The 18,688-nt window shown below is 38.8% G+C and overlaps 1 protein-coding gene across 8 annotated transcripts in view; it reads right to left on the bottom strand.

The window, feature by feature from the left end:
• The window catches only part of BIRC6 (baculoviral IAP repeat containing 6), a 4,524,268-nt gene that overhangs the window by 277,142 nt on the left and 4,228,438 nt on the right, over positions 1–18,688 (bottom strand). For all 8 annotated transcript variants that reach the window (XM_044058419.1, XM_044058463.1, XM_044058448.1 and 5 more), the window contains exon 68: positions 6,339–6,449. In XM_044058419.1, the coding sequence (XP_043914354.1) occupies positions 6,339–6,449 (111 nt within the window). The remainder of the gene's footprint in view (positions 1–6,338; positions 6,450–18,688) is intronic.

The following is an 18,688-nucleotide window of genomic DNA, read 5'->3' as shown; positions in this document are numbered from 1 at the left end:
TCCTTTAGGGGAGAGGGGTGGAGTTTGCACGGGGTCTGTGGAATATGTTGCATATTGTGCTATGTTGGCAATTTTTTGTATCATTGATTCATAATTTCCAGGACTAATCCTGAAACTCCATAGGTTGGTTTTTTTATAATTGAAAAACATTATATGATTTTGCTTTGAAATTGTTTTGATTTTTGATTTTTTGTGACAAAAATACTTTTCTTGTTAGATTTATAGGTGTTTTCGTTTAATAACTATCAGGGTAACATTTTGTTTTATGGATTTATTGATTTTGGACCTGTCATGTTTTTTCTCTGGGCATGTTTGTTTTTATATGGGCTGAGATCCACCTTTGTGGTGTTTGCCCTTTGTGGAAGGCATTTGTGTTTTGTTTGGGTTTCCTGGTCCCTTGCAGTAGGCTTTGTTTGGCTCATAGTGGGCATTTGGGACTGGGTGACTCTGGGTTGTTGTTTCCTCTGACTCAGGAGTCTTGAGGAGTTCACACAGTCTTTAGAGAAGTAGTGAGAAGTTTGCTTTTTCAAGTCTTGGGGAATGGGGATTTTATTTGGGGTGGAGATTATGTTTGATTCCTAGTTTTTTGGTCCCATGTTTGTGACAATGAGATCTAGTATATTGTGACATTTTGTGGATGTTTTGTCCCCATTTCTAGGATAGATTTAATTTATATGAGATTAGGCTCTGCATTAGATTTGTCCAGGAACCGAAGTAATGTTCCCAGTCTATATTCGATGTTTGGGCTAGAACCAAATTCCCCCAGTCTATGTTACCCAGCGTGTTTACCAATTGAGTCCAGTTTGAGTGTCTATGATGGTGTTTTGAGATTTGTGAGAGTAGTCATGCTACAATTTGTAGAGGCAGAGAATTTAGCCTGTAGTGTTGCCTGGCCTGTGATTTGCTACGCCTTGGTTTAGCCCTTATTGCCCTAAGATTGGCCCTCCCTTTATGAGTATCCGTCCTGCCTATCCTTTATGACCTGATATCCATTTGGTAAGTTGAATGGGTTTGGGGGTTCCTTAGATTGTGCATGATATGAGGTTTGGGGCGAGCGCCAGGACAGAATTCTGAGCCTTGAACCAGGTACAGCACTCAGAGTGACAGGGTTCTCTTCATGAGCTTGATTGATCGGCAATTTCCCATTCTTTTTTTAGCCTAGGTTTTAGGCTTGAGATTGGTTTCTCTTTTTCATTTTGGTTTTCCATTTCTAGGGGGCTCTTTTTCTAGGGTGGTAGTGGCCCTAAATGAGCGGTGGTGGAAAAAGAGCCTATGGGGTGTAGGCAACAGCCAATGCGAAAACAGAGGGTGACAGGATACTCAGTCCCTGACGACAGAGCGGCCCCCACCACGTTTTTGCAAGGCAGACGAACATTTCTGCAGAATGACACTCTTGGGTAATTGTCTTATTCATGTTGCCATCATCTTGTTGATCATAAGGTAGGGTCCTTTGGTGAAGGATATGCCTGGCTCAGTCATAGAGTCATGTTCTATCTCTCCAGCTACATAATCAGAATAGGCGTTCATGTCTTTTCATGCAGTCCAGGAGAATGCGTGTCAGGTATGTCATCTTGCATTGGAGTGACGAGTTTGTGTTATGTGGCTGTGATGTGACCGATCGATTGGCAGTGGCGGATTCTTCCCTCCGATGCCTACAGCTGAGTGGGGCGTCAGTGTGTCAGCTGGTGGAGTCTGACTATCCAGTGTATGATGTTAGTATTTGGCCTAGTATGTGTGTGGTGTTGTTACACACTGCTTCTGCTTTTGTTTGTGCTTTTGGTGCTCTCTTGTGGGTGTCTTGAGGGGTGTGTTGTTTGTCTTGAGTAGTTGTTGCTGTTAGTTAGGCTTTGGCTTTACTCAGAGCCTCAGTCTTTAATTGTGTTTATGTTTGATTGTGTGTGTGTGTTTGATTGATTATGTGGGTTTTTTTTTGTGGTGTGTGTGGTGTGTGTGTGCCTGTGCCTTCTCCTCCTGTCTCCTGTTGCCAGAGAGCTCAGCCCAGTTAGGCCCAGTTTGCAAATCTCATCTTCCGCATTAGTATTTGTGTTATGTGGGAGGAGAAGTTGTCTGCTGTGTACATGAGGTTATAACATTGCCCTCAAGATTCCCAGATTCACCAGCTGGACGGAGAGGAGATTGACAACTGACCTTTAATAAATGTAGCACTAATATAGACCAGCATAAAAATCCCTGTAAATTATGACAGCAAACAGATGATGCTAAAAAGACATATGCATATAAAAAGAAAAAAAGACAAAGTGAGCACAGACAAAAGCCTAAGGGAAGATCCTGCAGGTTGGGACTACACTACATTTTAAAGATGGCTCCCAGAGGAGTGGGTATTGATATAGCCTCCTAGGAGAATGGCCCGGGGAAGGGGGGTAGCAATTATCAATGTGAGATTGGGTGGTTTGAACTGGTTGCAGAGCAACCCCAGCAGGAGGGATTCCAAATAGAAAAGAAAAAAAAAAACAATCAGGAGCCAGGAAATGTAAGTAAGACAATGCACTATGTTAGAGCTTTTCAGCTTACAGAAACCAAATGTTGCCAGCAAGCTCTACAAGGATTATTACAGCTAAGGGAATTGGGACTGAACTAAAGGTTTGTTTTGTAATAGTTTTAACCTTAGACTCTGGGGCTCACCTGTTTGTATACAGAGGGAATAAGGAACTTGTACAATTAGTAGAGTATGTTCCTACCTAGTGGCCGACTTCATTAAAGCTCTCAAAGTTAGAAGCTGAATGGAGCTCAATGCAGCTGTGCTCACCTCACAATGATGGTCACAAAGTAAGAGAAAATGGTTAAAAACAATTCAATGACATTCACCTAATAATTAATTCTACTGGAAGGCTTGTGTTTAAAAGTTGAGATTTCCCAGGGCTGATTTGAGCTTTTGATGAAAATTTGCTTCAGAACTGAAGGTGGGGTGGGGTGCGCAATCCGGAGGCTTAACCTGTTGGTAGAATCATATCAACAAACTTTACAATAAAAAAAGATAATTATGACCTGAAACAAGAATGCTAATTCCCAGTATGACAGAGCCCTCATCACTGAGACAAAGTACTTAGGAGCTTAATAAAATCCACCAAAGCCAAGTTTGAGACTAAAACTGCCACCCAAGCCAAATACAACCACAAGGCCTTTTTTAGTTATATTTGTAATTTTAGAAGCACAATGCAACAATACACTGAGCTGATTGCAAACACTGTTACCTACACTGAGGCTAGCTGATTACAAACAATGTTACTTACACTGAGGCTGAAGATATAGCTAGTCTACTAGTCAACAAATTCAGCTCAAACTTTACCAAGTGTCCTCCATCTATCCCAAAGGATGTACCTGAAACCAATTCACTACCAGCTATCCCACAAGACCAAGTCCTAAAAGCTGTATCAAAAGCTAAAAATACTGCATCAATCGGTCCTCACAATATCCCTGGATTCATCTTAAATAGCACAAATCATGACTTAGCCATCTACCTAGCAACACTGTTCAACCTCAGCATCCATACAGGTTTTGTATCAAACAAATGGAGAACAAGCTACAGTCATTCTCCTGCGTAAGGGTGGACCTTTCTGGAGGATATGAAGTCTGAAAGCCAAATGTAAGACACACTACTGTAAGCAAGCAGCCATTGCAAAGCCCACTCATGCCAGGAGTTGCATGGTAAATCTGCATAATGATTTTTGATTCACTTTAAGCTTAGTTTATTTTTGTGTCAGAATAATTGAGGATCAGATGTCACACTTGATAGGAAGGAGTGGAAAGCCAGGTATCTTGGCCTTGTATGTCATTCCCCTGCATAGCTGAGGACAATCCACAGACCCATACAATTGCAGACCCATAACTCTGACCAGCTTAATATATAAATCCATGGAAAGTCTTATCATGGAACTAATCAATAAGGACACAGGGAACATCTAAACACTGAAACCATCTTAGCTGAATTTGTCAAGAGCAGCTCATACTTACTCACCCTGGTGGACTTCGCTGAAAATGTCACCAAAGTAATGGATGAAGATAAAACAATACACACTGCATACCTTGACCTGGCCAAGACTTTTGACATAATCCCCCAATCAGGTATAGTAGAAAATGTAAATAAACTGGGAATAAACCACTACATCATCCACTGGATTACCAAATGGCTCACAGATAGGATGCAGGAGATCTAAATAAGGGAAGCTACCTCCACAAAGAGACCAGTTACCAGTTGAGTTCCCCAGGTTGGGTGCTGGACCTCAATCTACTTTTCTGAAGTAAAAGTCAATATCAAAGGGCTCTGGCTAACTAAGCCTGGAGATGACTGCAAGCTAGGAGCGGTTATTGAATCCCCAAATGATTTAGCCATCCTGCAGAAAGGTTTGTGCCAAACAAATAAATGGTGCCAGAGTCATGTACTGAACCTAAATGCCAAAACATACATTATCATATCCTCTGGGAAGTTGTCTTGTCCACAAAGGGCACTCCAACAACTGCGGTGGAAGTCTTTAACTCCTGGTTCATGCTGGCTGAAGGAACTACACCAGAGGGAGTCAAGATACAAGATGAATGGTCTGAGGAACCAGAAATGGCAACCACAGAGTCACTTATCTGTGGCTGATGCAAATCTGTGGCCTGCTGAAGGTACAAAGGCTGTTTGGAAATGTTCTTCTTTTTGTGGCTGATAGAAGGAAGACCCAAGGAAGTGGTAAGCTGTTCCATGGTGAAGCCAAAAATGATGCCTGAAACCCAGGTAAGACAGATAGCAGAGGTTGGTCAAACAGGCAAGTATTAAAAACACTTTTCCACAAAAAAAAAAAAAGTGAAAAGCACTTTAAACACTGACCCACCAGTCCAAAAAAGTAATTTAAAACGAGATTTGGTTTGGAAAAACAAAAAAAAACTTAGTTTTAAGTACTTTTTCCTCAGAAGTGTAAAGTCATATATTTCACAGTAAAAAGTGAGTAAAAGTCATGTTAAAGTTCATAAAACAACTTTTTCCCAACTTTAATTACGTTATTTTGCAGAAAAAGCTATGTTTCTGTTATAAAAGTAAATTGTTGACGATTGTTTTCCTCAAAAGGGAACCTACATTTTGCTGTTTAGCGACAGGAAAGCTCTGAAGGGCCTGACACCCAAACAGTTGATTTTATTCAGCTCTGCATGAGATAATTGTATGGGTGGGGTGGAAGGTGCCCTTAAGTTCTAGAAGCTTACCAACTGTCATATCCTATACAGGATACAACCCATACAGATAAGGCTACTGCAGTACTGATCATATGATAAAGACCACACCTTCCAGACTTCCATATATTATTTAATTTACATAACTGCAGTGCAATTCATGCCGTATTATTGGTCTAAACATTCTACAAGACCCTACAATTTAAAAATATCGGACCTGGGAGTCAGAAATATGCATATAATAATTTATCTGGCAGAAAAAAAGTGTATTTTAAACGTCATAAGTAAAGAATGTGGAAATATTTACAAAATGAATATAGTTAATTCAGCACTCTCAAGTATGTGTACCGAAAGTAACAACTAGAAAAATTGCAGGAGTATTATCTTACTAATCTTCTACTACCAGTTACCTTCCACAGATTAGACAAGAATGTTCAAAGTTAAGTCCCTAGAAAACTCAAACTACGATTACAACTCAATATTATAAGGTTTCCAATAACATGTATTTGATTGATACCTGCCTTCTCTCAGTCCAGATGCCCTGTTTTAGCTGCTTAATCTATATATAAAGAACAAGCTGTGATCACTATTCTGCCAGTGTACAGTAGCATTTCCATGTGCAAAACGATTAGCCTGTATGATCAAATGTTAATTGGGCAAAACTCAAAATCTAATACTCTATTTTGCCAGGATACATGAAAAAATGAGACACTATTACAACAAAACATAACCGCACTGTCATGCTGTGAACTTAACATGTCCTATAAGACACAGAAGGAAGATTCTTACTGATGCCATACAGCTGTACAGTGTTGCTGGGAATACCTCTGCAAACTAAAATTTAAAAAGAGAGGCATACATCTACAAAGTAAAATAAAAAAAAAAGTGATCTAGTCCAATACCCATAAGTGAAGTGCTAAACTGCAACCTGGTCATCAGGCTGAAAAAAGTAGAAACTGATGTAGTCAGTTCCCAATTTGTCCCCATAAATAAACAAAAGATTAGAAACTTCAAGTAGGTGGTAAGGATTACTACACAACAGACTCCATGGAATTCTAGTACAAACGTTTGAGGTACTGTAGTACAGGAGTAATGCACAACAAAGGCTTTATGGCTGTGCTTTAAACTGTTAGAATGTTGACCTATTCACATAGCAATAATTTGTCACTTACCAAACTGGAGTTTTTTCATGACAGCCACATATGTTTCTTCAACGGAACGTAATGAAGTTGAAGGTTTAGGCTTTACTAGATTTTTCTTAGATGATTCAGCCAACTTTTTTTCTGTTAATAAAAAATATGCATTTTACAAAGGAATGTCAAGTTATATATAAATATAAAAATGCACACCACTTTTATTATATTTACAACAGCCAGTCAACCAATTCTCACTTGGGAAATTTGCAGTGCTTTTAAACAGACCTATGGCTCCATTTAAAGATTCCACAATAATATCACAAGGAAAACATGAACATGTAAATGCAATACTAAAGTCAGATACAGTAAGAGACGGTGTCTGTTTTGCATGGTTTGCTAATGGAACACTGAGCCTTGAAACACCAAATCCATTAATGTTGACTAGAAAATAGCAAAACCTGAAATAACTGGAAACCTACAACTTTGGACCCAGGAATAAGTGCTTACATTGGTCCTTTATGGGGCAAGTTGGCATTTTAAGTTTCCAGTTGTTTAATTTTCATTATTTTCTAGTCATTATTGCTGGATTTGACAATGCAAGGTTCGATGTTCCAATAGTAAACCTACATTCACACACACACACACACATATATATATATATATATATATATATATATATATATATATATATAAATTTATATACACACACAGTAATCTTGTTTAGTTGCTAAGAGTCAAGCCTACAGCTCTCGTCTATGTTTGCACCACAACTCTGACTAGTACCTGCATAGCTAATCCATCTTGGCTTAAGATTCAAACCTACAACTGTTATATGCATGCATTACAACCCTTGGATTCAAACATGAGAAAATTAGTCCATAATGGATTTCAGTAGATGTGACACTCTTAAAAGTGGGTACATCCTCTCATATTATATGTGATGCAAGCATTGATAAGGTCAAGTCATTCTGAAAAAAGTTCTGTAATAAAATTTTAATAATTTGCTTCAAGGAATATGAGCCCCACAAAGACAGACACAGCCTCTCATATTATATGGGATACAAAGCAGGCTATTAAAGTCTGATGATAGTCTCATGAAAGCAGGCATTTTGGATGATCAAACTGTAAACCAATCCGCAAACCACTTTATTAGATTGGCCTGATAAAGCTCAGGTAAAAGGTGTTTTATTAAATATAGTTCTACATTGGCAGTTCATGGTGTGTTGTCATTTTCTGTTTGTAAAAAATGAAACTAAGAACATTTTAACTATGAGGTTTCAAAGGCTGCTTAGCTGGTAAACTGAATCTTCCAGGAATATTCAAATAGAGGACTAACCTCGAAGCTTTGGGATTGGTTCCTTGTTTTTTCATCTCCCAGATTTTCCTCCAATCAGCTCCTCTGGACCCTCCCACTAAAATAACTGACATGTTGAATGTAATGTATTAAGACAAGAACACTCATTCATCTATTTACTTAACTGAATAAACTACCTGAAACTTCAATGAGATGCCTTTACTCCTCTCACAGGGAGGGCATCAGAGCCAGACAATCTCCTAGAACTGCTAGATAAAGTGATTTTTTTTTCTGAACTAATCCTTTGTACTTTATTTATAAGGAAGGAGAGAAAGTTTAATCTGGTTTGGAGATGGGGGAGCAGCTTGACTGAGGCATGCCTGTTCCTTCTAGGGGTCATGGCCTTGAGAGGTCCCCGACTTGTCCTTTCACTTTGCTTGCCATTCTTTCCTGTACTTTGGCCTCTCTTATTTCTGAGATCTGTCTTTATCCTGCTTAGGTAAAAAGTCAGTATTTTGTAGGATAATTCCTGCTAAATATTGGAGGTTGGGAATGAAAAAAAATTCCTGGACCAGTTGCCCTTTTTTCATTTTCTTCCAATCTCTTGAATACTTTTTCTGCACATGGTCTGAAGGGGAGGTCCCTGTCTGAGGGGGGGGGGGGAGGCATTAAAGGAATCCAGGGACACCACTGCTGGATCAGCTAAAGGGTCCCTGTAAAGGAACATGTGGGCGCTTACAGAATTGTTCAGGTTTCCCTGGAGCAGAGGGAAGGGAGTCTGGCTCCAAATAATGCACTGATGGATGCATCTTCCAGGACATTATTTCTTACTAACTGGCTGTAAAATCCTTAAGAAGAAAATACTCATTCAACTAAACTAAATAAAATACGTACTTGCATGCACTGAGTACAGGAATTTTGTTATCTGGTTTTGTCCTTTGTTATCTGGTTGGTCCCTCCCCCCCCATACTGAAAATCCGAGGTTACATATCTCCCTCATTATAACCGCCATTTTTAAACAATCACTGCCCTAGGACTCAGCTGGCGGACTTTCTAATAACGCGGTATGTAACTGAACTGCACATGGATTATGCTACAATTGTGTGTATCTATTTCCTAGCATAAATGTTTGTCTGCAATATATAGCTAAAACCGCATTCTTACTAAGTAATTAGATCTGTACTTCTGGTATGCTTAACGGTCTTGTCTAGCATTCGCTTACAGTTAATTGTTGCAAGACGTTTGTTGTATTTACTCATACTAAGTGGAAGCACAGTATTTTTTCAAATTGTTATATGCTATATTAAGTTTTTAAGATCAGTTAGAAATGATTAAGCTGCATTAGGATACTGAATAGTCTGTTATAATATGGAAAGCTACAAAATGCAACAGTGTGCTTAAATCATGTGTTTAGTGTTTAACTAACAGCAGATACGGCTACTGCATTGACTGTGTCGGTCTAGCCTGATACAGCTAAAAGTGTCTGAATCGTATATTTTAGCTAACAAAGAGTGGTCACAGTCAGGAGATACTAACCACTTTGTTCTTTTAGGTGCTTCCCCCTTCCACAACTTACTGAATGGCTCTCAATCAACCACCTTACCTGCGAGTAAACGCGGAAGCCATACCATTCAGCCCAAAGTTTTTTTTAACAACTGCTATAAGGTTAACATCCTACAACTATTGGATGTGATGGTTAATGTAAGCTACTGAACTGGGTCCTAGCACTGGAAAACAGTCCACTAACTCCCTTAAAACTACCAGAACTACCCTAAAAATTGGCTAAAACACAGTCGCTAGTGAAACTCTATCTAGTGGAAGTGTACAAGTTCTTGAAACTCCTAAACCTTAATTTAAACTACCAGTAGTCTAACCTGGAGTTAAGAACCATATAAAAGTTCATTATTTCTTACTTAACTGGCTGTAAATCCTTAAGAAGAAAATACTCATTCAACTAAACTAAATAAAATACGTACTTTGCATGCACTGAGTACAGATTTTATCTGCACCATGGCTTTCTAAAGAAAGCAAATCTAAAATCTCACTCAGAAATAACGCATGGGCAGCCTAGTGTTCAGCAAAAACCCCATTTAACCACCTGAAATTCCAAAAGCTAAGGAACGACACAATACTAGACAAAAAAACTTCTACTGCCATCTGCAAGAGAAACACCAAAACAACCCTCAAAAGTTCTGGTCCGGTATAAACAAACTTCTTCATCCAGGCCAAACTACCACTCAAACCCCCTCTGCCTCTACCCTCACATCTCCAGAGGATATTGCAAATTCCTTCAATAGCTTCTTCACTGAGACTATTCAGTCTCTAGCCAATCGACTAACTCCCAACAGTGACTCACAATTCTGCCACACCCAGTGCCCAATTCTCTTACAGCTTTAAACCAATTCCTATGTCACTCATTCGAACCCTACTTAAGAAGTTAAGACCTACCACTTTAGCAGCTGACCTCCTCCCTGCAAAGTATCTGCAAAAAGCTGCAGACACTATAGCCTACCCTGTGTCTATAATGATCAATAGAACCATCTCCGTAGGTACCATCCCCTCTACCTGGTGGTTCACCATATCAAAGGCCTTTGAGAGATCTAGAAAGACTGCTGGATCAGTGTTTTGTTCTTTATGTAATATGCATCTACAACATGTTTGTCTATGTAATGTCTTGCCTTGTGGAGCTTTTCTCCCTGGGCTTTCTCATAAAGGAGGCAGTTCCAATGAACTGTGTAACTTCAGACCCATAGCTATATTGTCACCACTAGCCAAAATTATGGAGAAATGCATCCATAAGCAACTCATGTACTATCTTATTCAGAACAAGCTATTGGCCAACTCCCAGCATGGCTTTAGGCCATCCCACAGTACCACAACAGCTCTCCTTTTTTTCTACAATGTTATTAACCACAATAGAAACAACAAACTATTCTCTGCTCTCTTTCTAGATCTCTCAAAGGCCTTTGATATGGTGAACCACCAACTACTTATCCATACTATGACGGCCCTCTCCTTAGATAATCACACTCTCCAATGGTTTCAAACTTACCTGCACGGAAGACGACAAGCAGTCCTCTGGCAGGACAAGCTCTCTACTCATCTGCCCATAACTCTAGGAGTTCCCCAGGGCTCTATACTAGGACCCCTTCTCTTCTCCATCTTTATCAATGACCTTCACACCATTATCCCAAATGCTACCTGCATTCAGTACGCAGATGATTCCACTTTGATCTGTTCAGCCAACTCTCAGATGAATTTGCACTTACTAACCAAAAAAATTTCAGCATTGTGTAAACTGGCTATCTAATAGACAGCTGATCTTAAACCCTAACAAACCTAAGCTGATTCTCTTCTCCCCCACATGCAGGTCCTCTCAACTACAATTTACAATAACAGCTAATAATGGCACCATTATCTCCCCTGACACTCAAACCAAACTCCTGGGAATTATAATAGATAACAACCTTAAATTTGATATGCATATCAATAAAACTATCAAAACTGTTAAAAAAAAAACAAACTTGGCTCCCTCTACAAAGTTAAGCATTTTCTCACACCACCTGCTAGAACCAATATTGCCCGGCCTCATCTTCTCTCCACCCTCACCTATGCCTCCCCTCTTTTCTCCAGCATGAATAAAACTGACCTTAACAAATTATCCTGTTACAACCACATAGCCAGATTTACCACTGGAACTGCATAGAGGACTCACCACTGTCATAACTTAAATCTTCTAGGCTGGCTTGAATTACCTAACCTAATACAGTTCAACAGCTAATAGTAGCTCATAAAGTCCTCTACTGTCCAGAAAACACACTTGCTTTAAACAACATAATCAGCCCCTACAGCAACAACCGATCACTACACTCCTCAAACAGAATCATGGTGCAAACAACTAAGTCCAACAACTCAGCTGGGGATTCTCTGTTTGCAAACTCAGCTGGCAAAACATGGAACTCACTCCCTACAGAACTAACTTTATAACCCAAAATACCTCTATTCAAAAAGAACCTGAAAAAATTCTTTACAACTCACTGGTTATGCCCCTGCTCAAATCCTGACTAGTGACCATATCCTAAATTTATGTACTTTATCCCAAGTCCTTTGTTTCTATCTACCTAAACTAATTTTAGTTTATAAATGTATAACTGCTGGATCAGTGTTTTGTTCTTTATGTAATATGCATCTACAACATGTTTGTCTATGTAATGTCTTGCCTTGTGGAGCTTTTCTCCCTGGGCTAAAAATGGACATGTTATCCAGTCAGGCTATCCTAGTCAGCAAATGTAAAACAAATAAATAAATAAATCTGTGACTGTAGGAACATTTGTTTCTGGCTCTAGCAGACCTATGAATGTTCTACATCTCAGATGAGCATCACATCAGAGTACTCTTTGACATCCCTGTGTAATCCTCCTTCATCCTAAGAAAGGTGTCTTCAAATGTGAGGTTCTCTGGTGGTGAAGGAGAGGATACTGTACTCCTGGTGCTCTGAACAAGTAATGACTACAGTTGAGCTCCATGTTCATCATCAGGGCCAACAACAGTTTCTGCTTCAGGGAGGCAAGACCTACATTTATTGTAAGAAGACATCCACCATTCTAAGGCCTAGTGTCAAGGATCCAGAATTCCAAGATCTAGTACTAATGGAGCTATCTGACTACTGAAGATACAAGAGACCAAGGAAGACAGGTAATGACATGAAAAACAAGGCACAGATCACCCTAAGAGACTGTAAGAAACAGAGTAAAGAGACAGCACTTCAAGCTCTTTCTGGTAGTTCATAGAATTTAGACTAACAATGTTACTGTTTGTGAACCTCTTGGGCCTTAATATATCGCAAAAGGTACATCCTGAAGGGGTCATTGCATTAAATAACTCATCTGACTATGGCTTCATACAGAGAGAGAGCGGGAGGGAGAGAGAATAGCTTCTTTTGACCCTGAAGACATGTCTTTAAATATCAGTAATGCTAAATCGAAGAATTTTCTGAAGACTGTTACTACACTACTGTCAACATTCCCTCAGATTTTTTTTTTTTTTGCTTTATTTTCCTTGAATCTCCATCAAATCTAAGTAAACCTTCCATTCTTTTGTTTGTTTCTCTGCTATTTAGGTTTAGAGTAACTTCTTAAATATGAAGCAATGGAGACCTTAAAATTATTTCACTGATCAACAAGTAATATTCTCCTTTGCTCTTAAGACCTCCTAGCTATCTAGGAAATCACAGAACCTCTCATTAAATTTTCATCCTCTGTATAGAAAACACTTTCAATAATTTCGGAAGGACTATGCCTGGAAGACTTGAACTTATTGCAGGAGAAGCATAATCTGAAATGAAAAACTGGATGCACTACAACTTTATTCAGTTTACCTAAATGTGCCATGGATATCAACTTTTTCCATCCTAAAGTAAGTGAGATAGCTTTATGAATAGTAGGGATATCCCCCCCCCCCATTTCCTACAAATTCAGTGTGAACATCTGATGTACTTATAAAAAGGAATAATTTACTAGAAAGCTTCCTGAACAGGAAGGGTCTATATTACATAGATGAAAAATCAAAATCTCGAACGCTTGGATGAGTGAAAATGCAGGTAATCGAAATCGCTATTGTGGGGGGCTGCGCCTGCCCCCCTAAAAATATATTCCAACTCCGAGATCACAATACAGTGAGGAAAGGGCAAATTTTCTGATCATCACTGCACCGCGATCTCACAATATCGATTACAATTACATGCGTTTTCGCTCATCCGAGCGTTCGAGATTTTGATCTTTTGTCGTTCTGATAGGAACCCAACAGGAAGCCTAACTGCTTTTGGAACCACCTGCACTTCCTGTGTTTTCCAAATATCAGATTCCATCATTCACCCAGATTAAGCCTTGTTTAAATAAGATTTACACGCTTGACATTACTGCTAACTTCACCTTTCCTGACCCAAGGGACATAAAGGAAATGAATTAAATGTTATAATGCAGCACTGCAATCCACCCTTATACACAGATTAGCAGTCATACCTATTTGTTACTCTGTCCATCATCTAAAATGACACTCTCCTGGCAACCAGTATTACTAATTCTCTCGTTTCTCCTTCAGGATAACTAGAGAATGGCCATCATGTGTACCCTTCTACTCAGTACCTTCGGTAGTTCAGCAACATTTAAATGGGTTTCTTTTAAGAGATGCAGATCAGATTTATATTTTTAAATAATGTGAAATAAAAAACAGATTTTTTTTTCAGGTGACATTAGATCATTACCATTGCATGAAATCACTTAACATGTCACGGACATCTCTTTACTTAGCTAAGGACCAATAGCAAATGGCTGTCAAGTAAAGCAAACGTTTTGCCTTCATCCCTAGCTTTCGTTACCAGTTCCTCTTCAAATAAATAAAATAAAGCCAGTGCTTGCATTCCCCTTGTTCCAAAATTAGTTGTGTTAAGTACCATTTTTCTTAGGAGGATGCTTTATATACCTTTTATTTACTGACCAGTCCAAATAATTCCACTACTTCCAGTTAAAAGCTTCAACATGGGCCCCCACCTGATGGAGAATGGAGTGACTTACTGTCTTACTCCTCATGCCTAAGAATGCTGGAAAAAGTACTTTCAATAAAAATTCTTTTCAGCAAAACAATTCATAACTTCATTATATCATTCCCTACCCCCTCTCACACATTACCTTGTTCAGTTGTGCACTAGTCAGGACAAACCTAGCTTTTGACTAGTGCACAAGTCAGAACAAATCTAGCTTATAGGGTACACAAGAACGTATGACTATAATCTAAAAAAAAATATGCCTTACTTTGCTTTTTCAAATCCCCACCTATTACTTGCTGAAATCAGCATATCTACTTCTTTTTATTGTACTTTTACTCCTTTTAATATTCTTTCTTACAGTTCCCATCATAAGACATGAGAGAAAATTTCTGTTTTCATGACAGTCGCTGTGTCACAAGTCTGCTGTCATAGTCTGCAGCCTTCTAGGAAGACCAAACGTAGGACTATGTCACAAGGCAGAATGTTTCTGGAATTCGCTCCAATTCTCGTACTTCTTAAAAGGGCACTGTCAGACCAGGAATTTAAATGCATGCTCAACATCAAAAGAAAGCTTTCCGGGCTTACAAACTGCTATTCTCATTAAAACATTAGTATATTTTAAATTTTTGTTGCATATGTTAAGTGTCCACACTCCATCCAACTATGCAGTGCTTCATCTTAAAGTTTGTCTATACAAACAATTAAGAAGTCAAACCATCTCATTATGCTGCCTGCAAATCCCAGCTAGCTTGTGCAACTTACTTATTAGAGATGTAAAATGTACTCATTGCACCATTCAGTGTATTTTACTGCAGGGATGCATTTCCAAAAATGAACTCTTACTCTACCAGTGTTAAGTAGTTAGTCTTCCAGAAGCTATAACTGGAGTACAAAACGCATGCAGTGTAACCAAGATCATAATCATCAACCCCACCTTTTTTCCCATTTTCTACATGGGGCAGGGTGTTCTGTCAATTATCATCTTTTTTTCTATATTCAATGCCACTATCCTACCATCTACAACACTCATGCCTGACTGTCGCAGATCTTCTCTCACACAATCTATTCATCTCTTTGCTGGATGCCCTTGTTTCCTCTTGCCTTTTTCTTGTTTGTCCCAAATCTTCTTCACCAGATTGTCTTCTACTTTCCTGCACACATGCCTGTACCATTGTAATCTGTTCTTTCTGGCCTTTTCTGAAATTGGAGCTACTTTAGCTTCTACACTTCTGTTCTCATTTCTTCGTCCGTCCCACAGTGTGTATCCTACCACTCACATCAGGCAATTCATCTTCATCACCTCTAGCTTCCTCAACTGCTCTGCACTTATTGCCCAGTTTTCTGTACCATACAGTAGTACTGGTCATACCATTGTTTTGTACACCTTACTTTTCAGCTTCTTTGGCATTCTTCTGTCATACACTACACCACTGACACTCTGTGCCAGCGGGCTGTACTTCTCTTTGCCTCAACCACCTTCCCAGATAAATGAAGCTGTTCTGCTATTTTCCCCCACTACCTCAATTCTCAGTTTCTTCTGTTTTCCTCCATTTGCTACTATTACAATTGTCTTACCTGTACTCAGTTTTATCCTTTGTGCCTTCAGATTTGCATTCCATTCCCCTATCTTTGTTGAATTTCTTGCTCAGAGTCTGCCTGTAAAGTCATATTGTCTGCAAAGAGCAACTTTGTTGATCTGTCCCCTTTGACCTGTTTGCCAGTGTAGTCCATCACCAGTATGAACAGCAGTGGGTTCAGAACTGAACCCCAATGTACACCCACTCCTACTGGTAACAGTTCTGAGAGACCAAACACTATTTCGGGTCCTTGTACATAGTCTGCACTAATTCTACCAATGTTTCTGAGACTTTGAACCATAGCAGTACTGGCGAAATGAGATTTCTTGTGACCTTGCTATATGCCTTCCCCAAGTCTAGGATTTCCCAGTTGGATTCTCTCCTCGTCTCTAGCTTATTCAAGTATCTGTTTCACTGCAAACTCTGGGTCACTTTGTGCTGCATCTTGATCTGAATCCAAAGTGTTCATGTCCCATCTTACTTACTGCACTGCATATTCATTTATCAATCACCCTCTCCAGAACTTTCACGCAATGTGACAGGAGTCTGATACCTCTACATTGCCCACAGTTGTGAATGTCCCCTTTGATCTTGAACACTGGCTCTAGTATGCTTCGTGTAACTAAGAAGCTAGCACTAAATTAACCAGTAAGCTCAGCCCTACTGTGATATTTCATTGCTTGGGGCAAACATTTACCCCTAATTTTATTTTTTTAACACTAGGAAAGGCTTTGGTGATCAGATGGATGGTTTCCCAACCGAATATCTTCAGTCTTCTGTATTACTGACGGTTAAACTGCTTTATCCAATTCTGAAACTGCATGGTTCAGCTTCTGCATTGCCTCCTTTGAAGACAAACGTCTGTGCTCTGCTTGTAGGAACATAGTTAACTGAGTCAGGAAGAACATTTTGTCTCTCCACTGAGTCTGGGTACAGATTTTTATTAGCTGAAAAACAGAATCCTTATATCTAGCTTCTGTTCAGAAATCTATGGAAGATAGTTCCCTACCCCTCAAGTTGAATTTTTTTAGTAAAGGGGAGCCTAAAGAATTTTACCTTTAGAGTATGTTTAGAATAATAAGTTTGCTATTGCATTTTTACACTATCCAGACTCAAAAAGAACAGATTTTTTGATATCTGAATGTATACACTGAAAATAATGTAATATGTACTAAATTACTTAGAAAGGCTGCATATGCCCACACTTTTTACATGGTTCAAAGCTGTCAAGCAGCCAGGATGTTGTGTAGTAAATGGATTGATTTTTTTTTGGCATGAATCACAATATTTGATTAAAATATTTCTTGAAAGACATTATTCTATAGATATGGTTAAACAGATATTTTGATGTCTGCCAAAAGAATGGAAAAGAACTTCTGAACAAAATGTACAGCTAACATAAGCACCACAGTGTTTCTGAACTTAGAAGAAATATTTTTTTTCAGTAAAGACTTTACATACTTTGTTTGCAAAAACTTTACTTAGTTTGGTTAGGAAAAATTGACATGTATCTAACTATTTAAAACTGAAAGACGACATGGCAGATAAGAAGGTCTTCTATAAGAAAGGTAAAAGTTTACAAGGTACGCTGGCACGTAGTTATTTTAAAAGATTTAAAGAAAAAAATTGGAATCTGCCCATTTACTATGGGTATTTGTAATGTATTACAAACAGAACTTATATAAATAAGAAGAATATACTTAAGAGATCAGTATACATATAAAACCAAATGAGTTCATTTCCTGTTCCAGTGGTTCGGCTTATAAAGGTCAGATTACAAGAAAATACATCAGATGAAATCAGTAACATATAAATTATATTAAGAATAAGAACAATTCTGCAACAATGTTTTTTATATAAACATGGCAGTAATATAAATGGGTCTATATTAATTCATCAAAATATGTATTCAACAAAGGCTAAACAGGGAAATTCCTTACAGTGAAGCACAGAATTTTTCCCAGGGTTAGGAACCACTCACCCTCAAGTACTCTGGAACACATACTGCACTAAATCAATCCCACCCAAGTGGGGGGGGGGGTTCCCCTCCACCACCACCCCAACTATATACACCAACTCCAAGATTGCATTCTGGTGGAAAAAAGGGCAAAGTTGTGCAGATGGCTCAGTGGTTCTTAACCTTGGGAAAAAGTCCGTGCTTTGCTGTAATAAATTTTGCTGTTTAGCCTTGGACGAATACGTATTTCGATGAACTAATATAGATCCATAAAAATTTGTTAAAACTGAGCATTCTTGAACAGGTATCTGTGGGGGGACATCTATAACACAAGTACTGAGAAAGCATTATTCAAAAAGGAGTATGAATCAATTCTGAAGTTGTCAAATCATGAGCCCATTTGGGCTCAATAATGAATTTAATTGGACTAAACTATTTGTATTTAGTCATGAGATCATCTGATTACAAAATATGGGGGGTTTGTATTCAGAGTCCTGGAAGGCATGATTTTTACTGAAGTGCTAGACTTTTAATAAACATTTTTTGCCTACAGCCAGTACTATGGTTTACAAATATTTACTACTGTCATAATATTAACTGTATCATATATGTACATAATACAATCAGACTACTTTAGAACAGTCACAGTTTCAGGGACAGTCCATCCTTCACACTGTCCACTATTAGAAGAACCATCCATGAAGAGCCTTTGTTGGACATGAAAACCTTCAGAAAAATCCATTCCAGGGAGGAAAAAAAAGCTGTTGGTCATCCCTTCTTTCTGATCATCACCACCTCTATATCAATCCATCTATGCACACCCCCCCTTTTTCCCATTTTTCGTATATGGTGTCACGACAGCAGTGGCAATCTACATCCACTGTTCACACCGCCAGCTGGCTAGCCCTGCCACTCTTGTTCTTTCATATCACACATACAAACACACCCACATACACATACACCCACACCTATGAGCAATTCAGTGTGTACGTACAATTCACCTAATGCATGTCT

This window comes from Protopterus annectens, chromosome 1.part2 (assembly GCF_019279795.1).
Source record: "Protopterus annectens isolate FY-2018-M chromosome 1.part2, PAN1.0, whole genome shotgun sequence".
NCBI lineage: Eukaryota > Metazoa > Chordata > Ceratodontiformes > Protopteridae > Protopterus > Protopterus annectens.
This window is presented reverse-complemented; position numbering and strand designations above follow the sequence as displayed.